At 35.4% G+C, this 23082-nt stretch overlaps 1 protein-coding gene across 7 annotated transcripts in view; it reads left to right on the forward strand.

The window, feature by feature from the left end:
- Window positions 1-23082, forward strand: part of CDIN1 (CDAN1 interacting nuclease 1) — a 410017-nt gene that overhangs the window by 289215 nt on the left and 97720 nt on the right. For all 7 annotated transcript variants that reach the window (XM_021674836.2, XM_012465094.3, XM_012465107.3 and 4 more), the window contains 2 exons: window positions 5782-5847; window positions 6405-6510. In XM_021674836.2, coding sequence (XP_021530511.1) covers window positions 5782-5847; window positions 6405-6510 — 172 coding nt within the window. The remainder of the gene's footprint in view (window positions 1-5781; window positions 5848-6404; window positions 6511-23082) is intronic.

Consider the following 23082-nt stretch of genomic DNA (forward strand, 5'->3'; position numbering starts at 1 on the left):
CAGGTCACAAAGATGATTGCTGGTGATGGCTAGTTGGTTTAATCCTTAGAGTTTATAATCCCAGAAGCAAGTTAGTGATTCTCTTTTGCCACATAACAGATTTCAGAAAGGGCCAGGTGCAGTGGTTCACACCTGTAATCCCAGCACTTTGGGAGGGTGAGGTGGGAGAATTGCTTGAGCCCAAAAGTTTGAGACCATCCTGGGCAACATAGTGAAACCCCCATCCCCACTCTACAACAAATAAAAAACAGCCAGGTGTGGTGGCGCACATCTGTTGTCCCAGCTACTGGGGAGGCTGAGATGGGAGGATTGCTCAAGCCTGGGAGCCTGGACAATAGAGTGAGACCCTGTCTCCAAACCCAAAAAAATCTCAGAAAGGAATCTGATCAGCTAGTCTGTGTCAAGTCCTGTGGCAGGGTGATTTGCGGTCACATTACTGCCCACTCATGAGAATCACATTGTGAGAGTAGGGTAGCAGTGCCAGACAGGATGACATACAATACAGGACAGCAAAATCAAAAACCTCCCTCTCCCTGCAGAGAATTAGCTACAGGCTAATACTTGTCCTGTATCTTTTTATTCTACCATGTTGATTTGTCCCTTCATCTACAATGAAAAGGATTTAGCATGATCTGGTATAAAATATAGAAGAGTATTACTTTATTTGCTGATATTCGTGTCCTGTGCCTCTCCACACTTACCAGTTGCTTACCTAGCCTCTCTATGCTGTTCCAGCTTCTTGACGTTTCATTTGTTTGCTATCTTTAAGGCTTTTCAGTTTTCACTAGTAGTATTATCCCCTAAAGACATAAGCAAAGGACAAGGTCAGAGCAGTCAGTTCTCTTCCTTATTGGCTTTGATAAGAGGCTTTGAGGGAAGAGGTTGAAACTAACAGCTATAATGAAGTTTTGAGTTCTCTAAAGATTTCATTTATCTGTGCTATTGGTTTCCCCATTAAATGCATGTCTGTTCTGTGTACCTTTGCACACGATTTGCATAGCGTATAATATCTATTACTGAAACTTTACAAACTTCTTAAATTGTATAGAAAAGCCTGTGAAACTTATTCTTAGAGAACATAAAAATACAGATAACAAAGGTCATAACTCCAAATACTTAATGATACAGTATTTTGAAAAAAACACAGTAAAACAAAATTAGTTACTAGAATAGAAAAGATACACTATAGTTTTGATATGTATTGATACATGTCTTTTTTGCCCTCCCCCAATTTAGTAAAGATGCACTAGGTGTTAAGAATATTCTTATCATACAGTATATTTTAATCTAGCATTTTAGAAAACTTTTTACAGATTCATAGATAAAAGGCATGTCAGAATGTGACTTTTTATTTTCAGATGTTGTGAACTGGAGTTCTGCATGACTTTTATGGAAATTACTATACTTTTAAAATATAAAACTTTTAATAAAATGAAACAAACCCAAAGCCCTGAAACCTTTTCTTGGTAGTCCTCATGCCCCCTCCTGTGATTCTGAAGAATACGGTAACTAGTTTCAGATGTGTTTTGTTTGCTGCCTCAAAGTCAGCCTTTTATTTTAAGAAAAGAAATTGTGTAATTAGTACTTAATTGCTTTGGATATTTTGGGTATTTGGAGAAAAGGGTAATTCAAAGGCCAGAGAAATTAAACTTTCAGAATGTTCTTTATTCCTGTGTAATTTCTTTTTTAAAAATGCCCTCTCAAGACAGGCCTAATAACTTCAAAATAAATGAAGACCAGGATTGTTTTTAAAAATTAACATCATCTTTGGATGTGGTTTTATTGATTTATTTAAGATAAATTGGAGAGAGGACCATTGACGTGCTAGCAAACAAGATACTATCTAGTTCATCTCCTTTTCAGGCAGGTGTTGTCTAAATATCTCACAGATGACCGTCCACCTCTCCTATACTTCAAGATCTTCCAAGAGAAAAATAAATTTTTCCCCACTTTATAAATATTACATTCGATCAAATTTAAATATTTGCATAATTAAGAATGGCATATGGTCTGCTGGGACCAACTGGAACTTGGTTGACATGGCACTTATCCTGTTTCTGAAGCGATTTGAGAGGTCTAGGTCTTGATAGGCTATTTAACTTCTCTAGGCCAGTTATATTGTGTATAAATTGGAATGCTGGACTAGTAATCTCTACAATTTTACTAGTTCAGAAATGTTTCTGAGGTACCCACTTTCTAAAAATCTGTGTTTTGTGAATTTGAAGGTTAACAAGTCTGCTTTCAAGTGATAACATTCCTATATTAATTTTGAAAATGAATACTTGAACTATGACATTAATGAACTTAATGGTTATGAAATATATTGGGTTTTTAAGTGTATACCTTAAACCAGAAGATCCTTGCATTGTATCTGCTATATTCACTGAATAAGGCACATATGCAGGATTTGAAGATCGGTTTCATATTGATTCCCAACCATTTGGGGAAGTCATACTAAAAGTACTATTTCATATTATTGCCATTACCTTTTTTTCATTCTAATTAATATTATTGTTTTGTTTTTAATCTTTATCATTTTTTTCTTGAAGAAAACAGCTTGTATCACTGTTGAAGAAACAGTGAAACTTGAAGAAACAGTGTACATTACTTAAACATCTAGTTTCCACTTAGAAAATTCAAAGAATCATAAGTAACTACTTGGCTCAAACACATGCAAAGTATTATAAGGAAAACATAAATTGTAAAACAGGCTATAAAAGAGATAAATAATACATATCAACAGATCAGTAGCCAAAGAAAAAAGAGTTGCCTGACAATGGGACCAGGCACAGATTGGGTTTTGTGGGGGAATTCTACTAAAATGTTAAGGAGTGGTTAGTTCCAATGTTATTTAAGATACTTGAGGCCAGGCATGGTGGCTCACGCCTATAATCCCAGCAATTTCGGAGGCCAAGGCAGGCAGATCATTTGAGGTCAGAAGTTCAAGACCAGCTTGGCCAACTTGGGGAAACCCCGTCTCTACTAAATATACAAAAATTAGCCATGCATGGTGGCATGCGCCTGTAATCCCAGCTACTTGGGAGGCTGAGGCAGAAGAATCGCTTGAATCCAGGAGATGGAGGTTACAGTGAGCTGAGATCATGCCACTGCATTCCAGCATGGGCAACAGAGCAAGACTTCGTCTTAAAAAAAAACTTGACATCAAAGCAGAATATTCACATCAGTATTAAGGAAAGAGATGCTGTCTTTCTTACAATTACAATTGCGATGAACCTCAGATGAACATGTAGAACAGACAGTTAGGACCAAGGATGAAAGATAACAATGAGAGTTAATCCCATAAAACCTTGAACTTTGAGCCTATTTGGTGCCTTTGGACCTTGTTGATATGTAGGGAATTAAATTAAGAAAGAAAATTATTGTCAATCCAGATAGGCTTTGTAAAGGCGTGGATACTGTTAAACATGCACATGTATTTTACTCATTTATCTTTTGGGAGCATTAAGTGTTCTGGGGCTTAGAACAGGTGAATAAAGTCACCCACTCCTAAATGCTGCTTCCTACCCTGGTACCATCATTTCTTCTTAACTTTGCCAAGTTGTTAACTCATTCTTTCTTAGATCTAGGATGAAGGAAGCAAGCCAACGGTTGAAACAGGAGATAGTGCAATGAGAGTTTAGTAAATAAATTAAAGGAAGGAGAAGATGCCCAATACATAGTATTTCAGATGTTTGGGATAACCTCTTTATTATAAAAAATAGAAGTCTAATATCACCACTGGTGACATAGACTTCCAGATGCTTTCCTTTGGGCACAGTTATTATTGAATCAGCTTCATGTTGAGAGGGAAAGAGTGAGAGGGAAGGAGAAAGAGAGACAGGGGTGTGTGTAGGTGAGAGAGGAAAAAAGAGAGAGTGAGCCAGTTGTAGTTTGTTGAAGTTTACCACAAAAAGATGGGAAGGGTCCCCAGCCACACTTTGTGTTTTATGTTCAGGTTTTGGGGTTTGGGATTTTTCGTCTTCATATTAATATGAAGTTTAAATTTTAAAATTTAAAGTTTTCTGACTTAATATGAAGTTTAAATCACAGATATGATGCTAGTTATTTTGGTGCAGTGAACAGGAGTGCAGCTTCTGTCTTTTAAAGGGATTTTAATGAGTACATTTGGATTGCTTGGTGACCTTTCAAATTTTGTTTTGTACTCTTATCAGAAACCTAATCATTTTTCTTTCTGAAACAGATTTTAACATCTGCAAAGGTTGATGAAGCTAGGATAGTTTTAATGAAATATTAATCTATCTTTTTTAAAGTCACCATAGCTTTTAAAACTGTTCATCAGCTACCTGAAACATCAGCTTAAGGCACTGGAGTTGATTTTTTAATAAATGCCTTTTCTATTAAATATTCTCATTGTGATCAGAGTATAGTTAGAGGACAGAAACTTGTCCAGTCTTGTTCATCTGCAGCCCACTTTCCAAATTCTTTTGTTTTTAAAGTCATATTATTTTAATTTGTATTTCGTTATCTCAAGAGTTAACTTGAGATTTCTTATATTTTAAGGAGGGGAGATTGGTTTGAATAGTGGCACCAGTCCTTCAAAATCTAGACAGTTTAAGGATATTGACTTTTAACAAGATTTAACTTAAATGTCTACTTTAAATATGTGTCTTGTCATTAAAAGGTTATTTACATTTAAAATGCTGACCTTTCAAGATGTGCACAACAGTGTTCTAAAACAGAGTTTCTGAACATTGGCCATGAAACCACTGTCTTGGGCTGACAAATGGATTGGAAATAAGCTACCCAACACTGGGAATGGGCCATTAATTTTAATCAAAGGTGATGCAGGAAGGCGAATGGGATGCATGACAATGTCAACAGCCCAGTAGGTGTTAAGAGACCACACAGCCTTCCTTGTTACTTGGTTGGGCCATTAGTTGAGGTTGGGTGAAGACAGAAAGCCATGTCTGGAATTGAATGACCAGGTCACTCCAAAATCTAATGGAGAACTCCCCATTTCAGAAATCACATTGTAATGCCATTAGAAGTCAAGGACAGCATTTAGAAAATATTGGAGGGTTTTTTTTTTTTTTTTTTAAAACAAGCACCTTGCCAGTTTTTTCCAACTTTGTCCAGCTTCCTGTTTTCCTGCCTTCTTTCCTTCTGAATAGATCATTGATATTTACAGGGGACCAAGAAATCAAACAGACTTAGGAAAAAAAAAATCTTAAAGCCTGTTTGCTTTTCAGAATTACATATTGTTATAAAACTCAGGTAAATGCCAGAAACAATAGCTACCAAAGGAATTAAGCAGGATAACTCATTCTTTATGGTGATCTCATTGTCCTTGTCTCTTTCTGGTATGTAGGAATAGTTTCTTTCTTAATTTTTTTATTGAAAGCATTTTCCCATAATTGCAAAGGCCACTGTGCTTGCGCCTTTACTATAAAATTGTCAATATTGGTTGATAACATTTGTAATTTTCACAGTGGTGAAAGCCTTTAAAAAAAAAAATCAGTAAACATATTACTTTATCTGGAGTATTTTCAATTACAAAAAAGGTAGTGTATGACACCTTGAGTTAGTGATGTTTGTAATAACAAAAATGCAGAAAAAATAACGAAAGACGCATATCTGAAGCATATTTACTCTTCAGGGTTGTTAAGGAAGTTCATTTATTCTGACACAGCACTGCATGCATAAGAAAGATGTATGACTGCGGTAGTAATTTTTATACATATTTAAGAAATAAAAACAAATATATTCCTGTCTTGTTAATTGAATAGCGTTTTAATTAAATTGCCTTTGTTTTTCTCGTAGATGAAGATCAGCTCCGTGCAAAGGGTTATGACAAAACACCAGACTTTATTTTACAAGTACCAGTTGGTAAGTTCCTCAACTCTATTATGCATTTGTTTTTAGAGAAAAGGGGTGTAATTTTTAATTTTTTATGTTGATATCAGCTTTATAATATTGTAAATGGGTGAATAGTTGGAAAATATTTTTAAAAGGCAGAAAATAATAGGTTCAAAGGAATTCTGTCTTAAAATCTTTTGCATATATTGGGAAAACATATTTTCTAAAGATATTTTGGTTGTCATTTTCAACGTATTTCTCTAAATTTCAAATTCCTTAAACATAGGTCTCTTGAAAAGCCAGACTCATTTTGGTCTGCTTCACATGTCACTTACCGAGTTATACAGGCAGTCTGAGAACTAGAAAGGGGAGTTTTTAAGAATATAATGAAAATCAAAGGGATATGATTGTCACATAAATGTTCTTTGTAATGAACATATACAGTGTGTTTTGTAATTACATTTATAGATGATGGTAAGGGCTAAGCCTGTGCTCATTAATGTGAAGCATAGAGCGGCCTGTGCAGAGTTCAGAATTTTCAATCTTCCCTTCCCTTCTCCGTATATTAGTAATGCTTTGTCCCTTAGCTGTAGAAGGGCACATAATTCACTGGATTGAAAGCAAAGCCTCATTTGGTGATGAATGTAGCCACCACGCCTACCTGCATGACCAGTTCTGGAGCTACTGGAATAGGTAAGGACCCATTATTTTTCTCTTAAGATAAACGATACTCAGCTGAAATCTCATTAGAAAAAAATATTTTGTTTAGCTGGTAAAAATGCTAGTAGTCTTTGTTTGTAGTAAATACAGAGTTTTGATTAATGTATTCATTTCAGATCATTTAAACTTCTCCGCTTTCATAGTGTTGCTTCATTTTTTAAAAACTAAAAATCTCTGCATAAGGTCGAAATTAGTATATATTCCATTTTTCATTCATTTTACAATGATAATATTGGTGTCACTTAAAATATGGATAATAAGATGTGGTGTATATTACAGTATTGACATTGAACTTTTATCCTTGTGATATGAAATTTATGCTTACTGTCAGACCTTAAAATAACTTATCCTCAGCTCTCTGAGGAAAGTATCCAAATGATGTGAAAGATGGAAATAATATAGCTTCCGACAACAGAGAATAGTTTACCTACCAACTTGCCTTAATGTTCCGGAAGACATGGAAATCTCAGCATTAAGAAAGGGGTGGGAGGGCCTGATTTTATTGATTATCTACACATGCCCGGGAAGTTACTTTTATCTGCATTTTACAGATAACCAAGCTTATGCGATAGAGCTAATTATCATGGGTCTGCATTTCTCTCTTACTCCCAAATCTGTGTGATTTCCAACACAACCCTATTGTCATTTACAATGCAACCATCGAAATTTTGGCTTTTTCTATTATTGCGGTCCCAAGTGTTCACACAACACATTGTTTCTCCCCCTTAGAACAGGAAGTGGGTCAGGTGGTAAACTTCCTAGATTATCTATGTTCCTTGACTGCTGGCCAACAGTAAGAATACAATAATAAATTGACATTGGCTCAGATCCTTAAGGAATGAGACAGTAGTGTCTGTGGGTAATAGTCTTGTCCTAGGGTAAAAACAGTGACCAGCTACAGAATTTGGCATTATATTGTTACTCAGCTTTACAAAAGGCCAGTGGACCTCGCTGTGGCAGCTGTGCTAAACTAAGCCCACTTTTTGCCATGGTAACAATGATCATGACAAAATGCTGAATGTAATGGCTTTCTTGATTTTCTTGTGTAATTGTGCGTGGCATCCGAGCTTTACTTTACAGGGATGGAGGAGGAAAGTGCAAAATGTTTTAGAAATCAGTGCTGTTTCAGCGTTTCCTGTGTTTTATTCAGCCATTATTCAAATTAGCAGTAATGTGGCAAATTGAATTTTAGATGTTTAGCAATTTCATGATGAGTTTGAAATAGTAAAGAAAGCATCAATTTTGGTAGTATAGGGAAAGAAATGACAAGAAAATCAAACTGTGTAAGTTTAGGTTGCTAAAGGATTAAAAAAACTGATAAGCTCAGTCAGTAGGCAGGTAGACTATTTTCCTAGCTTTGGTACTGGTCATATCTTTTCTAAGAAACAGTTACAAATTGAATCCCAAATAGGAGAGCTTACTTAAAAATTCCATATTATTGTCTTTATTCTAAAACAACTCAACTATTTATTGAGTACCTACTGTGTACTTAACATTCACCATTTAGAGGCTGATTAAATAATCTAGTCACTGGATGACAAATTTAGGGATTATTGACGTGCCTGGAGGATGTCTGTGTGATAGATAATTTAATACAATTCCTCTTTGGATTTTATATTACTTTGTTGCATTCTACTTTTTCCCTTCTGGTGATGTTTTACTTAGACTGCTATTGATTTACATTCCCTGAGCACATTATTTGAATATATACTGGCTAAGTGAGCATAATTCATTTAGGGCATGATGTGTGATAAGGGAATGCCAGCCTTGGATTTAAATGGTCAAGATCATTTAAGGAGTAAATGTCAAAAAAGTCACTGATGTTACCGAATGTCTGCAGAGAGGCCAAGAAATGCAACTTCAAAAAGGAACATTTAGTGCCCAAGTTTAAAATGGAACTTTTACTTGTATATAAAATTTGGTGATATGTGATAATGATACAAGCTTATTGGTAATGGAGTATTTTGACAGAAGGAGAACTTACCCCATTTGTGAATGTATGGGATCTTCCTCTTCTCATATTTTGCCTCAACACAACTCATACACTTTAGCAATTGCTAAATTTCTTCAGCATATAACTTTAGCAGCTTCTGAAGTTCTTCAGAGTTGGAAGAAATTCTCTCCCACCTCTAGGTAGCCTTTCCAGGAGGTTGTTGGTTAGAATTTGGGCTCTTTGCTTCGTTCATGTGATAAACCTCTAGTTTGTATAAAAACTAATGTTACCTAATTGTCACACTATTTTCAGATTAAAGATTAGATTTTATAGTAAGAGTGTTCAATTACTATTAAAGATTAGATTTGATAGTAAGAGTGTCCAATTACTCTTTATAGACTAATGCTTTTGTATAAGTCTGTTTCCCACACAAATAACTACAGAGCCGTCAATTTTTAGGTTAACATTTCTATAAGTTTTCTTTTATGGTAAATTGATATCCTTACTCAGCTTAACTAACCTTAAAAATATTTAAATTTTGCAATGCAGTCATCTTCCCCAAAATCAGAGCTGTTGAGTAAAGAATGTAAGCAGCCTTTCCTATAAGCACATCCCCATCCCAAGTCCCAGGTGTGAACCTTGGTTAAACAACTCTTCAAAACTCTGTAGTCTCTACTTCTACAGAGTTAAAGGAGATAAAGAATGCATCTGAGAAGCATTTGGACCATAAATATAGCCCCAAATTGTGTAAGGCTACCAGAAATACATTTCTTTATGAAATCAACACACAAAAAGTCTTCTCATCCTATTTCTCTAATCAGAAGGTGAGTTCTTTGACCATTTGGCCTCTATTACTAAGTATACTTTTATACTGAGATCATGACCAGTAAAGAAAGAAACCAGTTCTACCAGTCTAAGGTCAGATTACATATATGGACTCTAACGTGTGGCCTTTCAAAGAGGCAGGGAGGACACCTTGGCCTTACTTTTGGTGATTTGAGATAAAGTGAGTCAGTTTGAATGAAAATATTGAGTGATCTTAAATGACAGAGAAAGAGCCATTTGCTATAAAGCACATGAACAGTGACCAACAACCACTGATCAAGAACATGGAAATTGCGACTGCAAGTTTCAGCCCCTCCGTCTGCCATTCCAGTCACATTCTGGCATGCTCTCATTAGAGACGTGTCTTTAAAACCAAAATGTACTTTGTTAATATACCTCTCTGCTTCTCCCAAAGGAAATCTAAGCTTCTTGGCTGGAACAAATGAATGGGGCAAAATTTGGTTTTTCAATTTAGTGATCCTTGAAGTAATGAGAGGAATATTGGGTTTGAATTCAGAGTCTGCCACTGTCTGGTCCCATGACTGGGAGCAACTTACTTTGTTTTCTCCTCAATAAAATGGACTGAATAAAACCTTTTTTTGCCCTATGACTCTGAAGGTCAGTTATTTAATACATGCAAAGCACTTTCACAGTGCCTGGCAGTCAAAAAAAAATTAGTTCCCCTCTGTCTCTTTTTTTGTATATCACTGATGAAATTTAGAAGTCTTCCGATTAGACATGTTTAATTGCCCTCTTTGTGACATAAACTACTCAGCTAATTTCAGCACTCAGCTTGGCTGACATCTCTTTGGGAAACCTTCCTGCATTCCAAGATGGGGCTTGACGTGCCTCCTATGTTTTGCTAATAGTTTCATAACATCTATCAAACATGGTCATTGCTTGTTTACTTGTCAACCTCCTCCAATTAATACTGAGTTCCATCTTATCTACTGGTTTTATCCATCTTTGATTGCCCAAAATCTGGCACATAGTGGGTGATAGTAGATATTTATTGAGTGTATTTACTGATGTCTGAAAGACAATAATGTTTTGAGTCAGCTGTTGAGGAATGTCAGACATTGTGACATTAGCCATAGTATTTTCAAATTTTTTTCTTTGAGAATTCAACTCTAAGGATAGTGAGGAAAATGCCTAATTTTTCTGAAAAACTTTTACAGACTTTTCAAATGTATAGGATTTTGCAGTCCTATTTCATAAAATAAATGTATTTAACATAAGGAATTTTAAAAATAGAAAATAACTGAGAACAAAATGACAAATGCATTTTATAAAGGTTTTTAGATAAATATTTATAATCTTATGTTGATCGGTTGCTTTCCCAAAACTTCAGACAGTTCTTTCATTTGAAATTTGACATAGAATACCTTGAAAATTCTAAGCAGAGGATAATCTCCAGTTTCTTTAAGGGATGCATGAAACTGGGCTTGGAGCAAGAGTACCAATGCAGCCTTATATACTATGTGTCTAAATATGTAAAGTTTCATATTAAATTAACAGACATTAAATAAAATATATTCTACATGAAGAGCTGAAAGTTCAGAATTCCTAGATTCCTTGGATTTCCAGGCTAAGTGTGTCAGTGCAGGGAAAGGTGGTCCCACTGCCTACCCTGCCTTCCTTTTCTTCCCACCTTTAGCTCTATCCTACACCTGGAAAGGTGTCAAGCTCACCCCCAGCCTGCATATCCAAGCTCCATGTACCTTCCCATAAACCACTGCTCTCAGGGCAGAGTTGCACGCTCTGATAGTCTGCCTTCTTTTTCAGGTGAATGACCTGAGAGAAAGGGCCATACAGGGCCTGGGAGTGGTCTCAGGGCTATAATATCAGGAAGTTCTGAGGTCTGATACATGGAGTGTGGCGTTGAAAGTGGTTGAGGGAACAGGAATCAGGTGGGGATGTTCCCTTGGCCCCATGAACTCCTTACTCCATGGATTCAGATATAACTAGATGGGGGCCAGAGCAGAGTTACCTAAAGCTTGAATATAGGACATGAACCTCTCTTGATTGGCCCTAAAGGGCAATATTAAAGGAAGCAAGTGCATATATCTTTCAAAGCCATATCTTGTCCTCTTGTTAGGATAGGAGGGGAGATGAGCACCAGAGGAAATACGGTCTTCATCACATTTATGTACCACAGAAAAGATTAAGAGCTGAGTTCTATCTGTCAGATTTTTGAACCTTTGGCTCCAGAGAGTCTACTCTCCTGAAGGCAATGCTAAGCTAATACCTTCTGCCACAGAATTGATTTGACTTTAGTTCTTACCTCTAAGTATTTTTTAAAGATCAGTATTTACTCAATGGTCTGGCAATTGCTTTCTCTGGTTTGTGATAGCTTGAGAAGAGAGGCATTTAGAATGGGAATGCCAAGCAGTTAGAGTTAAGGAAGGTATTTTTCAGAGCATGGCCAAAGTTTTTCCTGTATTAAGATCCTTTCAGGAACCCTGCAATTAGCCAAATCACAGATTTCCAGTTATTTCGGTCTAGTTAAAAACAAGGCTGATCACATCTGTCGTAAGTTGAAGTATGTGCCTTAGCAATAGAAGCTCTTGCAAACCTTCAATTACAGCAGCCTCAGAAGCAGCACTGCTGCCGTATACTATCAAGTAGCAACAACAAGTGACAGACTAATAATTAGCAAATGCACTGGAGAGGGCTTTAATAAAGGTAAAATATAATCATTTGCTTTTTCCGTCTCTTAAAATTGAGTTGGTGGTGAGATATTGATGTCCCATTGTTCCAGACAAATACTTGACACTGTTGTTAGCTGGAGTAACCTCAAAATATTTGATCGGGATGAGAGAATTGTTTTCTATATATATAGTACTTTTATAAAAATGACTTCTCATAATGGTTATAATGGTTAAGTGTCATTTTTTTCACATGTGGAATGTGAATAAAAAGACTTTCCTAAGTGAGGAATTCGTATTTTCTGCCATTATTCATTGATTTTAACTTTAGAGTGATATTTGTAATAAGGAGACAATCGCTGAGAAACTAGAATGACTTAAAGGATTAAAGGGAAGGAAAACAGATTCATAAGGAAATGTCAATGAATTACAGTTTCTCTGGCTAAAAGGACATCTAAATGATTACTCTTTTCAGGCATATGCAAGATTTTTACAAGGGGGGCATATTGACCAGTTTCACAAATCCGGGGGATCAGAGACTTGTTGAGAGGATGACTTCTCGTTGACACCCACTATGACAGAGTTAATCTGAGTCATGTATAGCTCTGAAATGTTACCCCAAACTAAACCAACAAGCAAAGGATTGAGTAGCTATTCTAGGAATGGAAACACATCATTATGATCATCCAGAGAGGGTAAGGGAAAAACAAATGAGAGTTTACCAATAGGAAGCGGGGTCAGGAGCACAGTTAGTGTCAGGAACCCAAGAATACAGAGTCCACTTCTGAGGCTAATTCTAGAATAATGGAGCTCAGTCAAAATTGATACTAAAAAGGCTTGGAATCTAGGGCAGTGATTCTCAAACTTCACTGTGTGTTGAAATCACATAGGGGTTGTTTTTAAAATATTGATGTTGGCTTTACCCTTAGAGAACTATTTTAATTGGTGTGCAGTACAGCCTGGACTCTGGGATTTTTTTGTTGTCGTTGTTCTGTTTGAAAATTATGATGAGGTTAATCTGCATCCAGCATTGAAGTCATCCTCTTCTTTACCTAGCCTTGACTTGCTCGCTAGCTCTAGCATTCCTAGCTCACCTGCTTCCAAACAAAGTCTGGATGAAATAGTTGCTTTATTAAGAAATACATGTTCAGGTTAGCAAACATTTACAGGCACCGTGTTAATCAGTAGGAACTCAGCCCCTGCCTTTGAGGGGTTAAAAGTGAGAACTGAACAGTGAAATGCAGAGGCAGCACTTGAACCCAAGTGTCCTTGTGAACTCCACACCTGCTCTTTCCACTCCACCAGGCAGCTTCATGTCTGTCATGGTGATACATATGCTGGAAGAAGCTACTTACTCTGTCAGTTAATGGGCTTGTTAAGCTAAAACTAAAATTCTCTCCAGCATACAAGTTTTAGATATTCACCTTCATGTGGTTGGAGAAAATGGGCCATTTGTTCTCTGTTCTTCAAGAGCCTATATTCTATATTCAAAATACCTATCTGTAGAATCAATATAAAATCCTGTTATATGCTCCCATATACCCAGAATATAATAACCTCTGAATTGTTGGATTTGAAATCTACAGCATTGGGAGGGTTTTTTTGTAAATGGTACTGACTCACCAAATCAGAATGAATTGTCTAAAAACCAATCTGTCTTCAGAAGGTAAGTGGACTGTAGAAGTTTGTTAAGAAATGTAGTTTTTTAGATAGAATTCATAGTTCATATTTTATTCTTAATTGAAATGTTTTGTGGGAGTATTTTAATAAGAATTTTTTATTTAGATAGAATTCATAGTTCATATTTTATTCTTAATTGAAATGTTTTGTGGGAGTATTTTAATAAGAATGTTTTAAGAAAACAACTTTATTGAGGTATAACTGACACAGAATAAACTCATATTTAAAGAGTACAATTTAATGTTTTGTGTAAACCTATGATACTATCACCATCATAGAGATAGTGAGCATGTCTACCACCCCCTAAGGTTCTTGGTGCCCCTTTATAATCCACCTTCTTAATCCCTTCAGTTCTCCCTGTACCCCTGTAACCACTGATCTGCTTTCGGTGACTGTTGATCAGTTTGCTGATTCTACTATTTTATATAAATAGAATCATGCAGCATGTACTTTTTTTTTCTGTCTAGCTTTTTTTACTCAGCACAATTATTTCAGGATAATATATGTTGTTGGATGTATCAATAGTTCATCTTTTTATTGCTGAGAGGCATTCAGTTGCATGGCTGTTCCACTGTTTATTTATCCATTCACCTGTTGATGGACATTTGGCTTATTTTTAGTTCTGGCTATTGCTAATAAAGCTGATAGGAACAGTTTTATAAAATATTCACATGATTTCATTACCCTTGGGTAAATACCTGGGAATGAAATGATTGGGACATATGGTAGGTATATTTTTACCTTTTTACAAAATGATTAAACTCTCTTCTGAAGTGGTTATACCATTTTATATTCCCATCAGCAGCTTATGATAGTTCCAGCTGCTTCCCATCTTCCTCATCACTTAGTATGGTCAGTCTTTTTAACTCAGGGCTTTCTAATAGTTGTGTAAAAATGTGTTAATGTGATTTTAATTTGCATTTCTCTCATGATATATTGAGCATCTTTTCATATGTTTGTTACCTATTTTCTCTGGCAAAGTTTCTCTTGAAATACTTGCTTCATTATTTAATTGAGTTTCTTTCTTACTGAGTTTTGGTAGGACATTTTATATTTTAGTATTCTGGATATAAGTTTCTTGCATACAGAAATGGTTCTAGAACACTTTTTTGAGAAGACTTTTTTCTCCCCATAAATTGTCTTTGTACATTTGTCAAAAATCAATTGTTCGTGTATGTGTGGGTCTCTTTCTGAATTCTCTATTTGTTCCATCATCTGTTTGTCTGTACCAATTTAACATTGTTTTGATGACTGTAACATTATAATTTTGAAAACAGATAGTAGGTCCCCCAATATTGTTATTCTTTTCAAAGTTATTTTTTGCTATTTAAGATCTTTTTTTACCATATGAATTTTAGAGTCAGCATATTAATTTCTATGAAAGCCTGCTGGGATTTAGATTGGGATTACATTGAATTTACAGATCCGTTTGGGAAGAACTGATATCTTAATAATATTGAATCTTCTGATCCATAAACCTGGCATTTCTCCATTTATTTGGTTCGTTTAACATTTTTCTCGAAATTGTTCTGTAGTTTTCCATGCACAGATCTCACATTTTTTGGCAGATTGATATCTAAGTATTGATTGATGGCTATGTAAGCATTTTACAGTTCTTAATAATATTAGTAATGATAGTTTTCTTTGTTTCCATCTGTTCATTGCTACTATAGAGACATATAATTGATTTTGTATATTGATTTTCTATACTGCAACCTTATAAAACCCATTTATTAATAGTTTACCTTATTGGTAGATGTGATCGGATTTTCTACATAGACAACTATGTTGTCTGTAAAGACCATTTTTACTTCATTTTCAATTAGTATGCCTTTTTTTTTTTTTAAATCTTTTGCCTCATATAAAAGTGAATGGTAAGAATGGACATTGTTGCCTTGCTGCTGATCTTAGAGGATTTTAGATCTTTCACCATTAAAAATGATGTTAGGGGTAAGCACGAGTGGCGTATGCCTCTAATCCTAACACTTTGGGAGACCAATGCAGGAGACTCTTTTGAGGCCAGAGGCTCTAGACCAGCCTGGGCAACATAGTGAGACCCTGTTTCTATTAAAAAAAAAAAAAAAAATTAGCCAGGCGTGGTGGCACACACCTGTAGTCCCAGCTACTCGGAAGCCTGAGATGGGAGGATCGCTTGAAACCAAGAATTCAAGGCTGCAGTGAGCCGTGATCATGCCACTGCACACTAACCTGGGCAGTAGAGTGAGATTCTGTCTCTAAAATAATATAAAAGAATATTGTTAGCTATAGGTTTTTATAGATGCCCTTTATCAGGTTAAAGAAACTACCTTCTAGTCTTAGTTTGCTGCAAGTTTTTATCAAAAATTGGTGTTGAATTTTTGTCAAATGCTATTTCTTCATCTATTACAATGATCACATAGGTTTCTTAGTCAATATAGTGAATTATAGTGATTGATTTTTTTTAATGTCATACCAACCTTGCTTTCCTGAGGTAAACTTCATTTGATTCTGAAGCAATACACTTTTTATATTTTGCTGGATTCGATTTGTTAAAATTTGTTAAGAATTTTTGCATCTGTGTTTATGAGTGATACAGATTTATGTTTTAATTTTCCTTCTAAAGTATTTATCTAGTATTGGTATTAGCATAATGCTGCCCTCTTAGTATGAGTTGAGAGACATTCTCTCCTCTTTAATTGTTTTGAAAGATTTGCACAAAATGTCCATTATTTCTTCCTTAAATTTTTGGTGGGAATCCCCAGTCAAAGCATCTGGGTCTATGGTATGTTTTTATTGGAAGGTTTTTAACTACAAAATCACTTTCTTAGTAGTTATAAGAGATACAGGTTATGTCTTTTTGTTCTTGAGTAGGCTTTGGCACTTTGAGTCTTTCAAAGTGTCTGTCCATTTAATCTAAGTTGCAGAATGTTTTGACATATGCTTGTTGAAAATATTCCCTTTCTATCTTTTAATATCTGTAGAGATGTGATGTCACCTTTCTCATTGCTGATATTGATAATTGTGTCTTCTTTTCCAGATCAATCTGCCTAGAGGTTTGTCAATTTTATTGTTCTTCTGAAAGAACCAATTTTTTTTGTTTTTTTAAAAACTATTGATTTTTTTTCTCTTTCATATATTATTTTCTTTCTTTGTGTTAGTTTCTGTTTAGTTTGCCTTTCTTTTTCTAGTTTCCTAGGGTGAAAAACTGAAGTTGTTGATTTTAATTCATTCTTTTTTTTCCAATATAGACATTTTAGTGCAATAAATGTACTTCTGAGCACTGTTGTGGCTGCATCTGACAAGTACTTACATATTGCATTTTCATTTTTGTTTGGTTCCACATACTTTCTACTTTTGATTTCTTCTTTGACTCATACTTATTTTGAAGTATGCTGTTTTGTTTTGAAATATTTGAGAAATTTTCAGATATCTTTCTGTTTGGTTTCTAATTTAATTCCATTGAGATCAGATAACAAATTTGAATTCTTAAATGTCGAGAGATTTGGTTATCTCTGTAAATTTTCTGTGAACACTTGAAACTTTATTCCACTTTTGTTCAGTGGAGTGCCTTATAAATGTCAATTAGGTCAAACTGGTTGGTAGTGTCATTGTAGTTTTCTAGAGTTTTACATATATGCACTTATCAGTATTCTTCTGAATACTTGAGGGAGATCTACTTAGGTCTCTGGAATTCTCTCTCTCTGTGGGCAGCTTTCTCCTGCTGGTATTCTGCCTTTAAATTCTAGTTGCTTTGGCTTTCCCATTCTTCTAGCTACAGTTCCTCAACTCAGGGAGACTGCTGGGCTTCACCTGGGCTCACCCTTTGGACATCACAACTTGGAAACTCTATTAAGCTGGGCCAATCAAATGGCTCACTCTTTGTAATCCCATCACTCTGGGATTACAGTTCTCTGATGCTTGATGTCTAGTGTTTAAAAACTGTTATGTCATCTATTTTGTTTGTTTTTTAACTTTGAACAGAGGGCTAATCCAGTCTTTGTTACCCTAACTTCGTTCCAAGTAGAAGACTTTCAATTACGATTTTAACACATAGTTTAACAGATTTGTGTAAACCAGTTTGTCTTGTTTAAAATTAACCTTGTAATCTTAACCTTTGTATCTTTGTTAAATCCATTTAATTTATAGACTTCATTGTCATCGGGAACAAATTCTCTTAAGCATAGAGAGAGTACTGTGCAGTGCTTCAGGTTACTTTCTTTTGAGACCTGTCTCTCTCTGTCGCTCTCAGATATCCATATATTCTACCTCTCTTTCCCTCAGGCTTCTGAGAGTTGGAATGGGATTTTTTAGTTACGATTTTATGCCCAGCAAAAGGGAAATCTTTAATATGTTCAAGGCCAAGGATTATAATAAGCATATGGTTGTTAGAAAGTGGCTTTCTTTGGTTATCTATTGGTAGCACTCAGGGCTTCTTATGCCTCTTGGACTAAAATAAAGCAGGCCATATTTTGGTGAGACACAGAGCCCTGTTCACAGCAGTTATGCTTTTTCTTTTCCTCTGCCAGCATGTTCTGCTATTTGTTATCATTCAAGTATCTCCTGGAGTGGATGATGTGTAAGTGATGAGGCTACGTTGCCCTGGTTTGCCTGTGCTCATTCCCTCTCACATATGGGGAATATGGAAAATGAGTCAGGAATGCAATTTGCATGTCTGATACTCTTCTTGTAAAACAGAAATCTTCATGGATACGTAATGGCAGTGGTAAACATTCTTTCATTCTAATATCTAATTGATTCTGGCAGTCAAATTTTTATAAAAAGTAAATTTCTCCTATGAATTCCCTTTATTCATTAACACAAGTCAATTACATTCACTTGTGGCTTTTTTTTTTTTTTCTTGGTTTTCTTCCTTTTCTGTCTGAATCCCTGACATTGAGATATTTCTTGTGCTTTGGTCACCTTCTTTTTTCACACAGGAGTGTACCAGCAAATTGTCTTGTTAACCCCTCCTGCTTCTCTTTATATGTTCCCTTTTGCTGTTTCCTTCCCATTTGTTGCTGGCAGCTTGCTAACCATTACCACCACCTCCCATTTTAAATTTAGTCTTACAGCATTCCTGGTATTTCATTCCAAGTGATCATAAGTTAAAAATTAAAGCCAATTTTTTTTTTATTTAGTAAAGAGGATTTTTTTTTTAGGATTCATAAAGCTCAACTTATATAAATAGGAGGCTCTCTTAGTCATCTTTGATGACCAGCTGAGATACTTTAAGAGTACTCCATATTGATTAAGAAGGTATTAAAAATGAAGTCATTGGTTTTGTGCTAATGGCAGGCACGTAAAGCCATACTGACTCAACACGAGATCAAAATATTTGACCAGCTCCTATTACCTTTAATCGGTTTAATGTGAAATGAGTATTTTCACTACTTCATATTCCATTTATTTATTTATTTTAGAGACAAGGCTTCACTTTGTCTCACAGGCTAGAATTCAGTGGTGCCCTCATAGCTCACTGTGACCTTGAACTCCTGGTCTCAGGTGATCCTCCCACCTCTGTTTCCCAAAGTGCTGGGACTAGAGGCACAGGCCAACATGCCTGGCCTGCTGTATTCCTAATGCAACAAGTTGTAGCAAACCGGCCCATCAGTAGTGGCATAGATAAACAGTTAAATTCAGCTGATGCTTAATAAGTTACTTCTATGTAGAAATAGCAGATTGTATATTTCATAGTATACAAAAGTAAGCAAAACTTAATCTTGCCTTTAAACCAGTAGGGAAACAGACATGTACATAGATCATAATAATAGCTAATATTCAGCACCAGTTATGTTCAAGGCATTGGTTTAAGCACTTACATGTATTTTCCAGTCTAATCCACATAACAGTCCTATGTGGTAAATGCTAGTATTTTATCTCCATTTCTTAGGAGAAAGTTGAGCTATGAAAAGGTTAAGTGCCTAAATCAAGGTCACAGAACTGGAAAGCCAATGGAGTTTTTTGGATAGAAGAGTGACATGATTAGGACATAACTTTCGGTTGGATTATTCTGGTAGCAGTGCTTCGATTGGATAGAAACAAGAATTTAGAAATAGGGACACTATTGCTGTTAGTCATCCATATTGAAATAATCTGTTAATTCCCAAATTATAGTGGTACCAATGGAAATGGAAGGGAACCACATAGACTTACAGAGATTATAGAGACAGAATTCACAGAATTTGTCAAGTAATGCCAACATTCAATACATCAGTAAAATTTTTGTTGTATTAAGTGGTTTAGAACAGAAATAACTTCGAGGTTTTAATATTGGTGGTGAAATATTGATGCTATTAAAGAATTGGGAATAGAAAATAATGTAGGTTAGCAATAACTTCATTTGGGATGTTTAGAGATGTCCGAAGTCAACTGGGCTGTGGGATAGGAATCTGAGAGATGGATCAGAGGTAGTTTGATTTGGGGATCATTCATGGTAGAAAGAGATTAAGTGGTTTTTCTCAGAGAGAGGGAATAGAGAAATCCCTCTTATAAACAGGGAAAGAAGACAATTGTGATATGACATCATAAAGTATAGAGAACTGATTAACAATAATTATGACTCTTAGAGCAAATTAAATTATTTCTAATTTTACTGACTCCCACCCTTCATCTCTTGCATTTGATCATTTATAAAGTAATTTTAGACTGGCTGCACTGAATCTGATTATTCAGGGTATTGATAGTTAACCTCACATCTGTTTCCACCATGAGTTATGTGGGTTTAGAAAATTGTACCAAAATGTATGAACCTAGGGCTTTTAACAATCACACTTGAAAGAAACCTTGGGAGTTGCATTTGTCAAGCAGCTAGGAAAACCATTCATGCATACCCCACGTCCAAAGCTCCACCGGCAGCCCAAACATGAAGAACTGAAAGGTCATTCTTCTTCCTGCACTGTGATGGTTTGTTTACGTATTTTGACACACCAGTACAATGCTGAAGGGGTCTGACCTTCCTGCAACACTGAGGGACTCAGGCTTGGTCAGGATACCTGACACTCATTGCATTTCTCTCCTTGCCTTCCTTCCCCTTCACAGATAAACATACTCCTCAAACGCAAAAGTGCTGCCTTCATTACAGAAATAATAAATAATTTAAACAGATATAAATGATTGCTTTTTACATTTCTCCAGCCTTTTTTTTTTTCCAGTTACCATCAAGCTGAAACCCTTACTTGGAACTATTAATGCTTTTAATTAAAAAATTAAATTAGTTTTTCAAAATGACAAATGTGAATGGAGATTGTTAATAGCTGCAAAGAGAAAAACTAAACAGATGAGGAGGTCTGTATGCTATCTTATGTTTTATAGTCTGTCTTTTTGATAGAAACCAATTTATTGGCATTCAGAAGTTTGAGGATTACCTCTGAAGTGCAAGATTAAAGTACATAAAGGTAAATTCTAGGTAAATTGAAGTAATTATCTCCTGGGTACATAATGTGTTAAAAGGCTGAAGTGTTAGGTGGAGACATGAGAACTGTCAAGAGAATTTTCTGTCTTGTATGAATTGATGTTCTGTGTTAGATTTATATACTATGAAGTGGGGCTTTGACTGGTTATCCATGTAATTTTTTAATTTAGTATCATGATGGCATGGAGATGGGAAGAAAAATGTGTACTATTAATGAATTTCTATAAATATAAAAGTAATAACCTTAATGCTTTTTTAAAACTACTCTTTTTAATGAGAAGCAGCTATTCAGAAAGATTTTCATGCTGTCTCCACAGCTAGTAAATATAAAATCAGGTGCAATAATATTCTCTGAACATTTAGATTGCACTTTGCAAAGTGTGGAAAGTTTTACATGTTTGTCATAATATTGGAAAAAGGAGTATTCAAGTATTTTAGTTGTATTGTTTCCAAATGGGATAACTGTCTACTAAATGAAATTAAGATACTTTTGTCCAAGGTAAGTATTGTAATGGCATACCCAAAATTAGGACTGAAATTTTCAAGTATTTGTTTTAACTCACCTGTTTTACGTATATCACTGCACTTCTCAGTAACACCCTAGACATCATATATCTTTGTTTGAATCATTTCTCTTTCTATTTTCTCCACCATTTCAAATGGTGTCATGTCACTGGGAACTAATGCCCACTAGCAACTGAGCCCATTCAGCTTCTGTCTACATTACCAGTAGGCTTCAGTTCCAATTTCCTGGTGTTCCTCATTCAAATCAGACCTCTTAGTTTGTGTGCTATGAGAACTGACAGCCCCATCCTGCTCTGCTTGCCCAAGGCCTAGTCACACACACTCCACTGTGCCAAAGCATGGCCACCCCCACACACTTTTCTGTTCAGGATTTTATGTAACTTTTAATTGACATTTATGTCTGACATTGTACCTGTACTTCTCATTGTAGAATCTTTATCTACATAGGAATAGTTGAAAACCGCTTTTCACTTAACTATTACATGGATTAATTTTACTTAACAGTGACAGGCTTTCCTGCGGAAACTCAAGTGGGCAGATCGTTTCTTGTTTCTAACCATTCTCCATCTAACATTGCAACCCACCACCCAGTGCTATTCTCACTAATTGCTTGAGTACACAGCAAATCCATTTGAAATGACAGAAAGGGTTAAGTCCCCAGTATAACATAAACTGTAGTAGAGCCCAGTATAAGGCATTTTATTTTTCTATATATAAAACAATCTTTTTAACAGGATCTATTAGTGACTTAATGTCTATACATATCTCTCCTCTAAATTTACCCCTAGCTACACAGGCACAAATTTACCCAATTGTTTCTAATAGAATGGCATTCTATATATATCTTTTCCTCAGAAAGCCCAGCACAAAGTTCTGTTGTTTTGCCAGGTTCCTGGCCTTCTTTTATAAATTCGTAGGAAAATTTATTTCACTGTGGTGAGAAAAAAAATATATTCTATCAATTATTTTAAAAAGCAATAATTCATTATAGTTGATCATAAATGTCAGGAAGCAAAGACCCAGCTGAAGCATTTTTGTCACTAATCATGCTGTTTTTCTTCTAATTAGTTAATTTACATTTTACAAATTAAGGGTAAAATTCAGACAGAAGATAACATCATAGCTTTAACTGACCTATATTTGTATCTGCCAAATTTAAGTTAATTAGAAATGTAGATGCTGTTTGTTTTATCTGTCAGAAGAGCTCATCTTTTTTCTTAAAAAAAAAAAAAAGGAGACACACTTTTTTCCCCCTCAGCATTTATCATCTAAATAATAGTCTTGCCAAGATGGCAGCCTCATAATAAACTCTTTTCAGTGGAGTGATGGGTAATGAAGCTTGCTTGTGAAGGCAGCGAAAAATGTTGTCTGGCCAAATGCATGAATATGATGGCTAGAGAATCAGTGGACTTTCTCAGTCATCAATCTTTTTAGTAGCCTCTTATACATCTGAATATTTTGATAGATGATCTAATAATTGAGTTATCTATCTTTCTAACTATCAGAGTTGCATAAAAATTATTCTCACATGCTACTGAATATTA

The sequence above is a fragment of the Aotus nancymaae genome, unplaced genomic scaffold, assembly GCF_030222135.1.
Source record: "Aotus nancymaae isolate 86718 unplaced genomic scaffold, 86718_ANA_hifiasm-v0.15.2.pri h1tg000011l, whole genome shotgun sequence".
Lineage (NCBI taxonomy): Eukaryota > Metazoa > Chordata > Mammalia > Primates > Aotidae > Aotus > Aotus nancymaae.